Source organism: Octopus bimaculoides, chromosome 19, assembly GCF_046866305.1.
Source record: "Octopus bimaculoides isolate indiv1 chromosome 19, ASM4686630v1, whole genome shotgun sequence".
Taxonomy (NCBI): domain Eukaryota; kingdom Metazoa; phylum Mollusca; class Cephalopoda; order Octopoda; family Octopodidae; genus Octopus; species Octopus bimaculoides.
In genome coordinates this window covers 48,724,037-48,739,700 of record NC_142946.1, presented here as the reverse complement: position 1 = coordinate 48,739,700, position 15,664 = coordinate 48,724,037, and the positions used below count along the sequence as shown (strand labels likewise).

Here is a 15,664-nt window from a genome sequence, read left to right as displayed (position 1 = left end):
ACTCGTACAGCTGAAGGTCAAAGTACTTACTGCTATCTTTTTAACAAATTGTGTTGCCTCTGAAAATACAACAGGGGAAGTAACTCGATTCGAACTTATTTGTCTTAGTCAGATAGGCAATAAATTAGACGGCCTGAGATGCAGGCATTCCAGTTTGTTATCTTTTAGATGATATTATTGTTACGTTACTACTGCAAGTTGATCTCTCGGATCTCTTTGTTCGTGTGCATTCTTTGCACTGCTTTTAGACTGAACGTTGTCATTTCTCACGCTGAAAACAATAACGTAAGTACCTTGATGTATCTAATCCTCAGCCCACCTTTAAAGATAAAAAAAAAAAAAACAAGAATGAAAGAAATTACGGAAGAAGAAAAAGAGAGAAGGGAAGTTTAAACGTGCGATATTATCTATCTGTCTGTCAAGTACATGACGAGAGAATATAGTGTAAAATGATTCACATTTAAATCTTCTTACATACCTACACATACATGCATAAGTATATATAACGGACTGTTGAAACAGAAAATTGATAATCAACAAAATATAGAAACGAGTACACTTTCCTAATTATATATAATCGTACAAGGGAATACAGTTATTCTCCACTTTGAAGCATTTTTGAGGTAAGCCGAAAAAACGATATTACTGCGGATAATAACTAAACTGGGGTGCTAGAACTACCCGGAACCCTCACGAACATCATACTATACTTTGGGTGTGTGTGTGTGTTTGTATGTAGCGATGTAAGATACCGTGAGCAACTGGTGAAGTCTGCTATTGTTTTAGTGTATTTAAATACTGTTTAGCTCTTGGTCAGCTCTGATAGACCCACAGAGGCCCTTAAGCACTTAAAAGATTTTGGTGCTCCCTTATATACGTAATTCAAAATATAAACAATTATAAACCATACATTTTTTTCAGTTTTCACCATGAATACTTCAAAATTATAATCATAGAATCCATTTCAAATATAATTTTAATATGTCTAAAGCGATTCCTTTTGTACTATAAATCCTTTATCATTTCTGTGGTACCCCCTGCTTCCCTTAAAGGCCCTAAACATGCGCTTATTTTGATTAACGGCTAATCCTGTACGAGATAGACCAAACCTGTGCTGAAAGGCATTCTGATAATGACCGACTCGTCCTTGTTTTATTACACACACACACACACACACATCCTTCCTTTATTGTGTGTGGTTGCCTTTTTATCTTACAAAGCTTCCCACATACTAGATGTTGTTTTAACCTCAGCGCCACCATAATCAAGCAGATCTATGACCAAAAACATTCCGGTCGTGAGCATCCCATCGTTTTTCAGATATGTAGGAGTACCTTTATCCAATGTTCTTCCGTCTGGGTGTGATTAAGAGTGATACTGACTGCTATTTCTTGCAGATCAAGTAACCACTTAGAGGCTCCCTCGCTGATTATGTAAAGTACTTGACAACTTCTTGGGTAAATTTATGTTTAGCGTTCTAATCCAGCGAAGGTCAACATTGCATCCGCCCTACAACAATAGTCAAGAGATCAATCTAATATATTTATAAAACACCCTGTATTTCTATGAAGAAGATTAATTCGTTGCCCATCTCCTCAATTTTGGGGTTTTGCTTCTGTGTAAGAATTTATTGTTTCCGTGTACGGAACTAAGCACTTTGGTCTGTCATATACCCTCCTCTGCCTACCGTAGAATAGTTCCTTCCCCATTCTTCGAGCTAAGCAAGTGCTAGAAACTTAAGTACCCGACAAGGAGGAGGGAGAGTAGTAGTAATAATAATAATAGTAGTTGTTGTTGTGCTCGACTGCTTCACGTACGACCAGCAGGCGAGATGATGATTTGAGCTTTGCGCTCGACTGCTAGAAATAGCAGCCAAATTTCCTTCACCCTCCTCCCACCTCCGTCTTTTTTTGGAAGGATGCATTTAGACACGGTAACATGGTATTACTAGCTATACCGAAGGACGGAATGGTCAAAGCTGGAATGCCTTAGATCTGCTCAAAGATGACTTCGTGTTACACAAACAAACAAACCACAACCAGGCAGCCTCTACATGACCGCATGATTTATTAGAAACACCAGCCAAACCTTTATATAGTTCTCTATCGTCTTAAATAAAACGTATAATAAAAAAAAACACGTTGGATAATGCTGGTGTAACAGTACAGTGCTTTTGACAAGGTCACACACACACACACACACACACACACACACACACATATATATATATATCGTGAAGTATATTTGCCACCTAAATGTGGCTAACCCTTAAAGGTTGTTGCTACTGTAGCTTGTAGCCCCAGGAAGACATCTCCTCCAGCTGCCTATTGACACACTTTCTGTGTCCTATCAGTACTTGCAAAGGGAAGTCATCTTTCCCATCTCCAGCCTGACGTGATACACACGGACCCGAGTTTCTGGGTATTGCCCCGTCATCAGTGCGTGACAACCACCGTTTGACAATGGGAAGTGGTTCTCAGTGTATATATATATATATATATATATATATTTCTGTATGTGTTGACAACTTGAATTATATAAAGCAGAATGTGTATTCAAGCAGTGACTGCTACCATTACTGAAATTGATTAAAATTTCATGCTTTCTCCATAAGGCATGCTGATGTCCACAGCTAATATACATACACACACACATCCATATACACATATATACGTGTGTGTGTATGATATATTATAATGTGATTGAAATCTAGCCGGTTTACCCTGCCTCCTTTTATCTTATCTCTTTGCTTTGCTTACTGTGTCTTAGTTCAGCCATTCTCTTTCTTTCTAGAATTCTTTTCTCTTCATAGTTCTTGTCACTTTCTTGCCCGTTCTCTCCCTCGTATATTTTTCTTAATCTTTCATTTATATTGTCTCTTTTGCTTTATCTTCACCCCACCCACTTTCCTTCTGTTTCTTTCTCTATCATTTTTCTCCTTTATCTCTGCCATGTTTTCTCTTTCCCTTTTTTAAATCTTTTTCTTTTATAGTTCATATCTAGATATCACCCCAGTGTTTAATGTGTACATCTTATGAGCCAGCAAGTTGCTCTTACATTGCTGTTTAACCTGTTAGAAATAGCAGCTAAACCCCACCTTTAAAAAGAAAGAAAAGAACACCTTTGGATAATTTGGTGTTGGAGTGTATCAGCACAAAGGAAAAAGATGGATGGTCACAGCTGGTATGCCTTGACCAAAGCCCTGTTTGATCAAAATTGACTTGGCACATTTTATTTGATAAAACTTGAAAGTATAAGCTTAATAATCCAAGATCCACACCAATCTACATTGTTAATAATGTCGAAAAACATCAGTCAACTGATCTCACTGGAATTATCTCCCTTGCTTATTGTTTTTATATCTTTAACCTTTTAGCATTTAAACTGGCCATATCAGGCTCAAATATTCTACATGTTTTATGTTCAGACTGGCCAGATCAAACCTATTACACCTACCCTACAATGTCTTTCTAAAAATAAACAATCACATCATTGAAACCTCAAAACTGTGAGATAACGCATGATTGATTCAAAACGATGTAAATAAATAAGCATTACATGTGACAGAATAGTCTCAATGCTAAAGGGTTAAATACTCCAGAGTGAGTTTTTGTATACTAATTGCTTGGATAATCTCAGTTGATCAAGTTTTTTGACTCACTGCTTATAAATCTGTTGACATTTTAAAACTCTCTTGGTCTCATCTTCATGTTGAAGTGTTGACAAAGGCACAGTTGTTACTGTATTTCTGCGGCTGGTAGCAGAAACAGGTTTGTAATAATCTCACTATTATCAGCTTATTTTGACAATGTGATTGAGAAGATCTTGAAACGAAATCGAACTTAGAAATATTATTGTTACAAATAAAACATAAAAGACATAGAAAAATCATCACCGTCATCATCAAACCAGCCAGATTCAGCTCAAATATTCTACCTGTTTTATGTTCAAACTGACCAGATCCAGCCTCTCATACTTACCCTGTATTTTCTTTTACCCAAAGCCAGGAATTTTTCAGCACCCCTCATGTATATACACATATGACAGGCTTTCAGTTTCTGTCCACTAAATCCATTCACAAGGCTTTGGTCGGCTCAGGACTATAGTAGAGGCTACTTATCCAAAGTGCCATACATTTGAACTGAACCTGAATCCATGTGGTTGGGAAGCAAACTTCTTACCACACAGCCATGCCTGAAAAAAATTGGATTAAAAGATGGATTAAACTTGAAAACAATTGAGTTTTGAATATACATAACGGAAAGAAATGCTGTTACATGCACACACACACACGTATGCACACTCACCAACATGCAAGTTCATAGCTGTTTATGTGTAACTGATTATTATTATTATTATTATGTTCAATTTCACTTCTTTTAGAAGACAGAGATGTTAGCTGCATACTTTGACAGTCCAGGGGAACCTGATGTACTCTATGTGAATCAAGTACTAATTCCTGAATTAAAAGACGATGAAGTTCTTGTAAAGGTGCAGGCCAGTGCTATTAACAGAGCAGATACCTTGCAGGTGAGTATCATTATTGTTGTTGTTGTTGTTGTATAGGTTCACTTGTTGCTTGGGTTGAGCTGGTGACTGATATATTTCACGAGAGATGAGAATAATGACTGAATCAGAGTCACAAACATTTAACTTGATCCAAGCATGTGGATCATGAGATTGAGTAAGGATTCCATAAGCTGAGTATCTCATCATCAGAGAGTGAGAAGTCAGGGAGATGTAAAAATGAAGAAATATCCCCAGTTGAGGATATTATTACATTCCAGCTTGTCAAAAATGAAGGCAGGATCAGAGTAAAATAGGTATACTTTACACAGTTCTATGGCCAAATAACTAAATTATAGGTAAGGTCCTTTAGCAGTTTCAAATGAGAATGTTCGATGATAATCCATGGCATATATTTCATGTCATGCAGGCAAGTGGACTCATTAGTCACCAGTGGAGCCAGTAGGGTAAAGTATAATTTTATCTGATACACAATATTCTTAATGGTCAGTGATTTACTTCTTTGGTCATGGGTGGACAGCCATCATGTATGTATAAAGGAATGCATGCATGTATGTCATCATCATCATCATCATCATCGTTTAACGTCCGCTTTCCATGCTAGCATGGGTTGGACGATTTGACTGAGGACTGGTGAAACCGGATGGCAACACCAGGCTCCAGTCTGATTTGGCAGAGTTTCTACAGCTGGATGCCCTTCCTAACGCCAACCACTCAGAGAGTGTAGTGGGTGCTTTTACGTGTCACCCGCACGAAAACGGCCACGCTCGAAATGGTGTCTTTTATGTGCCACCCGCACAAGCCAGTCCAGGGGCACTGGCAACGATCTCGCTCATATATATATATATATATATATATATGTTTGTGTGTATAAATATTTGATTTCTAAATTTTTGTTTCAGCGCCGAGGCTTATATCCAATCCCTCCTGGATCAAGTCTTATCTTGGGACTCGAAGTTTCTGGAACCATTGAGAAAGTTGGCGCTTCAGTGGGTTCTGCATGGAAAGTTGGTGACAAAGTCATGTGTCTTTGTAATGGTGAGTGGAGCACTTAGAAAAGTTCAAGGGGGGGGGGAAACATTCGTTGTACATTGTGAGATTGTAGGTAAGGTAATACTAGATTTAGTAGACATGTTGGTTACTGTTTACTATGCTTGAGAAATATTTGAACCTGTAAGAAAGCCATTCATTGCATTTTGTCATGGAAAAAATTCTCATCATTATCATTTAACGTCTGTTTTCCATGCTGGCATGGGTTAGATGGTTTGACTGGAGCTGGCAAGCTAGAGAGCTGCTTCAGACTCCAGTTGTTTGTTTTGTCTTGGTCTCTATGGCCGGATGCCCTTTCTATTGCCAACTACTTTACAGAATGTACTGGGTGTCTTCTTTTATGTGCCACTGGCATGGGTGCCCCCTGTGTGTCTCCTCATTGTAGACAGAATGCAGTGAATGACTTTCTTATGAGTTAGAATATATCTCAAGAATATTTGAGCTGGTAATGACCTTGTATTTATATACGTCACTGCTTGGTGCTTCTAATACTTGGGCTGAACAAAGCATTGTGGATCAATTTGGTAGACAGAAAGTGAAAGAAACTTGTTGCATATATATGTGTGTTTGTATGTGTGTATGTGTACATGTTTGTGTCTCCTTGTCCTGACATCACAGGATAGTTACTATCAATGAATGTCAGTGTTATGTGAACAAAGACAGTCCCTAATTTGTAATCATACCTAAAAACATGTCTGGTTATGCAAAAACATTACCTTGCTTGAAAACAGGTGAGCATTGGGTGGCAAGAAGGTCATCTGACTGTAGAAAATCTACCTCAGTGAATCCCATCTGATCCATGCAAGCACGTAGAAGTAGATGTTAAAATTATATGATGATGTGTGTGTGTGAAGTCACATGACCTAGTGTTTTGGGGGCTGGGCCCATGCTCTAATGGTTGTGTGTGTGTTAATATATACTTATTTAAAAAAATAGTTATTCTCTCAAGCCTACTAGCTCATTAGGTCAGAGCTTAGCATGGTTTCTGGATAAATTTTGGTACATCCCCCACCTTTTTTTTTTACTGTATATCTATTTAAATAATGGGATGTGTATATATATATATATATATATATATATAGTTTTAGGGAAAAGAACCAATGTTCATGAACTAATCGATGAAAATCCATATATATATATATATTTAATACTGTGAAACTTAATTTAATTTTAATTTTTAATAAATTGATTTTAATTGAGTTTTTACCTGTAATTTGGGATTTTTATCCCTAATATTATATATATGTGTGTGTGCGTGTGTGTGTGTGTGTGTGTGTGTGTGTATAAGTAGGCAAATTAAAAGTAACAAACAACAAAAGTCAAAAGAACATACACACTGGATGTATTGGGTTGATGCTCAGTATTTGATGGAAATACACCACCGATGTTACCCAAGGGAAAGGCAAAAGGGTTGATACAGCTTGACACCAGTGACATTGCAGTTCATTTCTACTGGTGAGTGAACTGGAGCGATGTGAAGTAAAGTGTCTTGCTCAAGAACACAAGACACAACCCAGTCTGGGAACTGAACTCACAATCTCACGATCGTAAGCTCAACACTCTAACCACTGAGCCTTGTGTCTTCACACACACACACACACACACACATGTATATATATATATAAATGTGTATACTAGAAATTCTTTGTTAACAAATGTTTGTTCTCTTTTCATCTTTTCTATAGGTGGAGGAAACGCTGAGTTTGTGGCGGTGCACTTTAAACATGTGATGCCAATGCCTGAAAATATGAACTTCTTAGAAGCAGCTGCCATTCCAGAGGTTTGGCTCACTGCCTTTCAACTGTTACATTTTGTCGGTATGTTCTCTTCTTTCACCTTCTGTTCAATGTTCAGTGTTCTCATGTTTATCTTTCGTCTTTTTTTCTGTATAAATAATTGTACGATTTTAACTGTTTGTGTGTATGTGTGTTATTTTTTCTTTCTTGTTTTCTCTCCCTGTATAAATTCATGATTATAAATGTGTGGTATGAATGTATGTATGATGTATATATAATATGTAGGTGTGTGTGTGTATAATTTGTTGAGTTTTGAGAAAGAGAGAGAGTGTGTGTGTGTGTGTAATTTGTTGTATGTGATATGTAAATGTGCATATGTGTGGGTGCATGCGTGAATAATTTGTAAGGTTGTGAGCATGTGTGTGATATATAAATGTGTGTGTGTATATACAGGAGTGGATTTTGTTAAGATTCTTTGTGTTTCTTTCCTCTCATTCTCTATGTTGTGTTTTTCACATTTTTTTCTATGTTTCTGCCCTCATTCTTGATCACTCTCTCTCTCTCTCTCTCTCTCTCTCCTTGTTTTGCTTTTCCCTCTGCCTAGATAACCAAGTGGGTTCAATCCATTCAACTAAACTCTCCAGGGCATTGCCCCAGCGATACTGCAGTCCAATGACTGGAATAAATTAAAGATAAAAGATATCCTTTTATCTTTCGTTTAACAAATCCAGAATTTGTTGCAAATTAACAAACAAGCAGAAATGCTTGCAATAAAAAGCTTTGTAAAACAATGGAAAATATATAAAAGACTACAACAAACAAACAAACAAAAAAAGTAACATAAATGCACAAATAAATGTTGATTATGTCACAAAATCAGACAATGTGAATATCTTTTGCGGTTGTTTTTGTTGTTGTTGTTTGTTATTTTTTAATGCACTTGTTTTTCATTTATATATCTGAATTGAGATTGGTGGTGGTTAGGTAGTTTAGTGGACATGAGATAAAGACAAATGTTGTTATCTTAATGATGGGTAAACAAATCTTCCCCCCCATCCACCCACCCACTTTCATTGTTGCCTCTTCCCCCGCCCTCACACACACTAATGTACCTAGACCAAACAGCCATGTATCATAATTACCATATATGAACAGTTTAAATTTTTAGAAATGGAGACCAAATTAAGAAAATGCAATAGAAATTACCTTTGAAAAATAGTGTGAATTTAATACCGTCTTTATTCATATTTAAGGCTTTGTAGAATATATGTTTCTAGCATAAATTATTATTTTTGTTATTATTATTATTACTGTCATTATTATTAAGGCAGTGAGCTGGCAGAGACGTTAGCACGCTGGGCAAAATGCTTAGGGGTATTTCACCTGTTGCTACATTCTGAGTTCAAATTCTGCTGAGGTCGACTTTGCCTTTCGTCCTTTTGGGGTTGATTGACAGGAGCCGCCCAGGCGGGAGCCCGCGCCATACTCCTGAGTGTGTGTTTGGCATGGTTTTAATGGCTGGATGCCCTTCCTAACGCCAACTACTCTACAGAGTGGGCTGTGTGCTTTTTACGTGGCACTCGCACAGGTGAGGTCAGTTTTGGCGTGGTTTTTACAGCTGGATATTATTTAAAAAATTATTTGAAACAAAAGCATTATATGTCAACAGAAATATGGTAGCAAAAAGGTTAATAACAACGAAGTTATTTCAATAAATTCTAGATTAATTTCAAATTTAACTGAAACAGAGGCTATGTATTTCAACAGAAATTCGGTAATAAAAGTGTTACTGCTCTTAGTAATAAAATCTTTTGAAATTGTCAGTAATGGATAAACAATAACTTTTTTTATTATTCCAGTAATAAAACGTCAGAAAGAAAAAATAATTTGGGAGTATGAAAAGCAAGCAGTTCTAACAAAGTTAAACAACTGTAACAGACATTTTGTCCTTATAGGGAAGCATTGCGCAATTGCATAATTAAAAGCATTGGTATGATACTGTTTCGCTTTGTGAAATGCTGTTGCTTCACAATTTATCTATCTCTGTCACCTGGCCTTGCTCACTCTGAGGTAGAGGAGGAGGTGATAGGGAAAGTTATTATAAGGTGAAAGGGGGTGGCTGTTTTGTAAACTCAAACAAAACTGAATTATGACATATAAGAAAACAAATATGTTAAATATTTATTACACCACTTTTACAAATATCTGTTCATGAATAAGTGCATGTGTGTGTGTGTATAAATGTATATTCATATATATATGTAAATGTATGTATGTATATGTATGTATATATTGTCTGTGTGTAAATGTGTATGTACCTATGTAAATATGTATGTACCTAGATATTATTTGTGTGTAAATATGTATGTACCAATGGTTGCATTGATGGTTGCTCTTGCTTGTCACTAGATGGTTTAACAATGGACATTTAAAGAGTGTCATAAGTGTTGTGTTAGTGTATGTCACTATAATCCAATGATGTATAGAGGTTTCAGATAAAGTGGCTCTCATCTGGCAAAATGAAGTAATCATCCTATATATGCATGTCTGTATATGCATGTGTGGAGGCGCAATAGCCCAGTGGTTAGGGCAGCGGACTCGCGGTCATAGGATCGCGGTTTCAATTCTCAGACCGGGCATTGTGAGTGTTTATTGAGCGAAAACACCTAAAGCTCTACGAGGCTCCGGCAGGGGATGGTGGCGAACCCTGCTGTACTCTTTCACCACAACTCTCTCTCACTCTTACTTCCTGTTTCTGTTGTACCTGTAATTCAAAGGGCCAGCCTTGTCACGCTGAATATCCCTGAGAACTATGTTAAGGGTACACGTGTCTGTGGAGTGCTCACTTGCACGTGCCACCAGCATGGGGAGCCAGTCAGGCGGCTCTGGCAGCGACCCATGCATGAATGGTGCTTATTGCATGCCACCAGCACTGGTATTGGCCACAACTATAATTTCCATTTGATTTGATTTTGATTTACTTTACTCAATAGGTCTCCTCAAGCACAGCATGTTGCCTGACGATTCAAAGGTACTTTTTCAATGGGCTGGTTATGTGACACTGGTGTAGGCTACAGCCATGATCTCACTTTTCTTGCCAGGTCTATATATATATATATATATATATATATATATATATAAGAATTAGTAGTGTTTTCTTTATATTGCAGGTAAACTCCAACCTGAAGACTATGTGCTGGTTCATGCAGGAGCAAGTGGTGTTGGTACAGCAGCAATCCAGTTGGTGACATTAGCTAAAGGCAAAGCAATTGTGACAGCAGGCTCAGAAGACAAGATCAAGTTGGCACTTGAGTTAGGGGCCTCAGCTGGCTTTAATTACAAAGAGACTGATTTCTCAGAAGAAGTGATGAAATTCACTGAAGGTGTGTCTTTGATTACTTTCTACTACCTTCCTTCATTTGTAATTTTGTGAGAGGGTCAGAGTTAACATTTCTGAAGGTGTGCTTTTAAATTGCTACCCTAGGGGATAGTCAAGATTAATTTTGGATTCTTACTTTTGACAGTTAATTAGAGGTGTCTCACTAATCAAGTGCCACCTGTCAAAATATCTAGTTAAAGGAATGTCTCATTAGTCAACATGCCTTGTTAAAGGGTGTCACCAGATAACATGCTTAGTTAAAGGTGTGTATCACCTGTCAGAATGTTTGATTAATAGTGTTGTCCTCTAGTGTGCTTGATCAGTTGTGATTTTTATATTTTTCCATTCTCTGTTGGCATATTAATGATGTGTTTGTCTATTTTTAGAGTGACATTGTTGGGTTGGGGTGAGAGGTCAGATCTCACCAGTTTGAACATAAAACAGGTAAAATATTTGGGCTGGATATGGTCAGTTTAAATGCTAAAGAGTTAAGGGAGGTCACTTGTCTACATATTTAGTTGAAGGAATGTCTCACTAGTCAATATATCTAGTGAACTCGGGTGTCACATGTCAAAATGTTTGCTTAATGAGGTGTTACGAAATGACTAGTTGAAACTATTTGTGCAGACAAAAACGCTTTAGAAATAAATGTTTGCAATGTTTACAGGTCGTGGAGTCAACTTGATTCTTGATTGTGTTGGAGGTGTTTACTGGGAGATGAATGTTAATTGCCTTGCTATGGATGGACGCTGGGTTTTATATGGACTTCTTGGTAAGTATAAAATTAGTTTGGGGTGGTTGTAATCTTGGTACAGAAATCATTTAGGACTTCAAAATGTGCAATTAAGTATTCTTAAACCAATATTAAGTATTGCTCTCTGAGAATATAATTCTAAAAGATTCATATAACCTGATATTTCTGGTTGTTAGAAAAATACAGAGTTCAATTTTGCTTTTAGTTTTTGGTTGAAGAAAAATATGGCCGTCACACTATAAAAAACATTTGTGACCTGTTGCATTATGGGCAGTATTAAGCTGATTTGCATGTCTTTTTTATAACTTGTTTCTCTTCAGAAATTCTTAGATTAATATTGGTTTTAGAATACTTATTGACACCAGAATATGTATGCACGCTCCTCTTCAGTAAGATGCCTCTTCCAGTTCTTCTTTCATACTTTCACATCCTTCAATAGTCTGTCCCACTGCATTGAAGAGTTTTGTCTTGTGAGTACTTGGTATCCTCTCTAGTGCCAGTGCCACAAAAGAATTACCCAGTACACTGCTTTAGAAACCATGCCAGAGCAGACATTGGAGCTCTGCACAACCTTCTGGCTTGTTAGCTCCTGTTGAACCATCCAACTCATGCCAGCCTAGAAAAAAGGATGTTAAAAGATGATGAAGAGGATATATATACACAATGGTCTTCTTTCAGTTTCCATCTATCATATCCATTCACAAGAGTTTTGGTTTGTCCTGGGCTATTGTAGAAGGCATTTTCCCATGATGCCACACAATAGGACTGAACCCCAAACCGTGTGTTTGGGAAGTAAACTGCTTAACCACACAACCATTCTTGCATCTCAATGTTTCTATTTAATTTCTTTCACAGGTGGACGGTCAGTGAATGGAAATTTATTCCTGGAACTGTTAAAGAAGAGAATCAGTTTGATGGCCACAACTTTAAGGACACGTACTGATGAGGTGAGTAACCCTAGATTTTAGCTAGTAACACATAATGTCTATGTATGAATCACAGTACTAATGAACATGGAAAAACGAGTCATATTTAATGGTTGACTAGACTATACCTGTAAAAAAACAAAAATGACCCATTGGTCATAGGATAGAAAGCCTTTGATCAGGCTTAATCAGGGCTAACTTGGTGTTAAACTACATTAATAAAATTTGCACAAGTAGAGCTAAGAAGGGACTGATCCCTTATCTGATAATAGTTACAATCCTGGAAAGGTTTCATCTTTTACCTGTTTCAGTCAGATGGCAGCCATTCTGGGGCACCACCTTGAAGGGTTTTACTTGAACAAATCAACCCCAGTACTAATGTTTTGTTTTCCTTTTCTCTGCTTTCAAGTTTGGTACTTATTCTATCAGTCTCTTTTGTGAAACTGCTAAGTTATCTAGACATAAACAAACCAACACCAGTTATCAAGCAGTAGGGAGCTGGTGACAAATACTCACACAAAGATACATGTAGACACACACACACACACACACAAAAGGCTTCCACACAGTTTCTGCCTACCAAATTCATATACAAGGCATTAGTCAACTACGGTTATAGTAGAGAACACTTGCCCAAGAAGCCACAGAGTGGAATTGAACCTAAGACCACAGAACAAGCTTCTTAACTAAACCATAACTATTGGTTTTTATTTATTTATTTATTTATTTATTAACTAATTATCATTGATTTTTTAAATTTGTTGTTGTCTTTTGAAACTTCTCACCTTATCTTAACCCTTAACTCTTGTTGTTTTTTTGTAATTTCAGTATAAAGGTCAACTTGTCGAAGCCTTCTCACAGCAAACTTTGTCACACTTTGAAAGAGGTCATTTGAAGCCTGTTATGGACAGTGTTTTTCCTCTAGACCAGATCAATGCCGCACATGAGAAAATGGAAGCGAACAAGAACATGGGCAAGATAATGATACGAGTTGCCAAAGACAACACTGATGCTGTCAGTGTTGTCGACAACATCAACAAAGAAGAAACACAGATCAAAACTGAATTGTAGCATTGATATTAGCTGGAGGATATGAATTTTCTTAACTACTCTGCCCACCTCTATACAGTTAGATTTTACTCATTTCGATTAATAGAATAAAGGAAATTAATAGAATAAAAAGACAATTAAATGAATATAAAAAACAAAAATAGAATAATAATAATAAACAGACTAGAAGTCTATTTTTCTTCACTCAGTGGTATGAGCTTGATAATAAACAATAATAATAAACTGTATAATACGCCAAACAGCAAATATGATAAGCAATTATCTCTCTATATATGTATGTATGTGTGTGAGTGTGTGTGTATGTATGTATGTATGTATGTATGTGTATATATATATATATATATATATATATATATATATATATATATACATATATACATGTATATGCACAAATATATATATATATACATGTATATAGACACAAATATACACATACACATGCACACAAGTAAGTTTCAGGTCTGCACAATATATATATATATATATATATGTATATATGTAATAGGAAATCTTTCTTGCAAGTCCCAAAGATTCCATGGAAATTAAAAGAATGATCTTCAACGAGTACATTTTGCCATTGATGATTTACTGTAGAGAAACAAGGGCTATCAACACTATTATCATGAATGCCCTCATTGTAACCCCAATTGTGTAAAGTAATTTAAAAGTTAAAACCAAAATTATAAAAAAGACCATATATTTAGCCGGGAAAACTTGATATTTTAGATAAAACTTTTTTATTATTATTATATTAGTGTATTTAACAGCATAATGACATTTAGCCATAAGTCAACAAGGGAGCCTCAATGAAGTAGTTGATCCACCTGCTAGAAATAGCATTCCCCTCTGACCCACCGGTTTCTTCTCTAACTGTTACTCCCATTGTGCTTCACTTTTCTCAGGCTTACCTTCTGCACCTCTCTGGAGATCTCCTCCTCTGTCACTCATGGTCATCCAGCAAACATTGACATAGAAATGTTCACATTAAACATTGATTGCATCAATCTCAATGTCATTAGTCTGGAAGAGCCTGATAATCCTTTCTTCTGAATTATATATATATATATATAATGCATATATATATATATATATATATATATATATATATATACATACATACATACATATATAATAATGTCATCAAGAGGAAGGCCCCAAAACAGCAGGCATTTTCTCCTGATGACCCCATAAATCTGCTAGAGTCCAATATGCGGAGCTTTCAACTAGTACAACTTGTTTCGGCAAGCTGTTTGAAAATGATATATATTGGGTTGTCTGTTAAATTCTTGTTTTTTGTTTGTTTGTTTTTTCTACTTGGTACTTCACCATCATACATCCGAAAAGAGGTAAAACATTCGAATTTCAAAAACAATAAACAAAAGTTGTAAAGGAAGAATAAAAGTATAAAACATCATAAAACACAATAATGAAAAAAAGTATTTTTCATGTTAATTCAGATAACATGGCAAAGATTAGAATAAATGAAAAAAAATAGAGAAACAAGCTTATTTGACAACCCAATGTATGTATATATATACATATATATATAAAATCCTTGTCTTATAAAATGTTTGGCCTTGTGCCAATGTAAGAAATTTATTTTTGTCAAGAAAATTTCAAGTTTCAGTGACTGTAAAGTTTAGTTCACTTACATTATTATGCCTTTGATTAAATTATTCCTGTCACAAAATCCTTTCTCTTCTCCCATGAAAAGTGGGAAATTACAGAATCTGTGCATCTAGTTAAAAACAAGCCTATATTTTTGCAAATAAAATAAAATTTTCAATATTCTTATAATGCTTTTGTTGCCATCTTATTTTTATTGGTCTCTGAGTTCAAATCCTGCTAAGGTGGACTTTACCTTTCACCCCGAGATTCAGTTAAATAAACACCAGTTACATATTTGATTCAGACAACTACAGACTATCTTCTGTCCAGCACAATTTTTCAAATATCTTGTCTCCATGACTGGCTCTCATGCCGGTGACATGTAAAAAGCACCAACCGATTGTGACCGATGTCAGTACCCCCTGACTAGCTCCTGTGCCGGGGGCACATAAAAAGCACTATCCAAATGTGTTCGTTGCCAGGCCCGCCTTACTGGCTCCTGTGCCGGTGGCACATAAAAAGCACCCACTACACTCTCGGAGTGGTTGGCGTTAGGAAGGGCATCCAGCTGTAGAAACTCTGCCCGATTAAATTGGAGCCTGGTGCAGCTGCT

The 15,664-nt window shown here is 36.4% G+C and overlaps 1 protein-coding gene across 3 annotated transcripts; it reads left to right on the top strand.

Moving 5' to 3' along the window:
- The first annotated feature begins 77 nt into the window (after positions 1–77).
- LOC106877010 (quinone oxidoreductase PIG3) lies at positions 78–15,240 on the top strand. Of its 3 annotated transcripts, none has more exons than XM_089337615.1 (8): positions 78–285; positions 4,384–4,530; positions 5,430–5,565; positions 7,263–7,394; positions 10,484–10,696; positions 11,360–11,464; positions 12,302–12,393; positions 13,201–15,240. In XM_089337615.1, exons 1-8 carry the CDS (start codon positions 169–171, stop codon positions 13,441–13,443), a joined length of 1,185 nt encoding a protein of 394 aa, XP_089193741.1. In that variant the 5' UTR covers positions 78–168; the 3' UTR covers positions 13,444–15,240. The 3 variants fall into 3 exon arrangements, with proteins under 3 accessions (XP_089193741.1, XP_089193742.1, XP_089193743.1); XM_089337616.1 differs by having other exon boundaries at positions 103–623; XM_089337617.1 differs by lacking the exon at positions 78–285 and adding an exon at positions 2,997–3,770.
- Positions 15,241–15,664: the final 424 nt, after the last annotated feature.

Bases quoted from the DNA above. Each gene is read 5' to 3' on its own strand.
- LOC106877010 (XM_089337615.1), top strand. From the start codon at position 169: ATGATATTATTGTTACGTTACTACTGCAAGTTGATCTCTCGGATCTCT. The intron at 7,395-10,483 runs GTATGTTCTCTT...TTTATATTGCAG, and splicing joins TCAACTGTTACATTTTGTCG to GTAAACTCCAACCTGAAGAC. The intron at 12,394-13,200 runs GTGAGTAACCCT...TTGTAATTTCAG, and splicing joins TAAGGACACGTACTGATGAG to TATAAAGGTCAACTTGTCGA.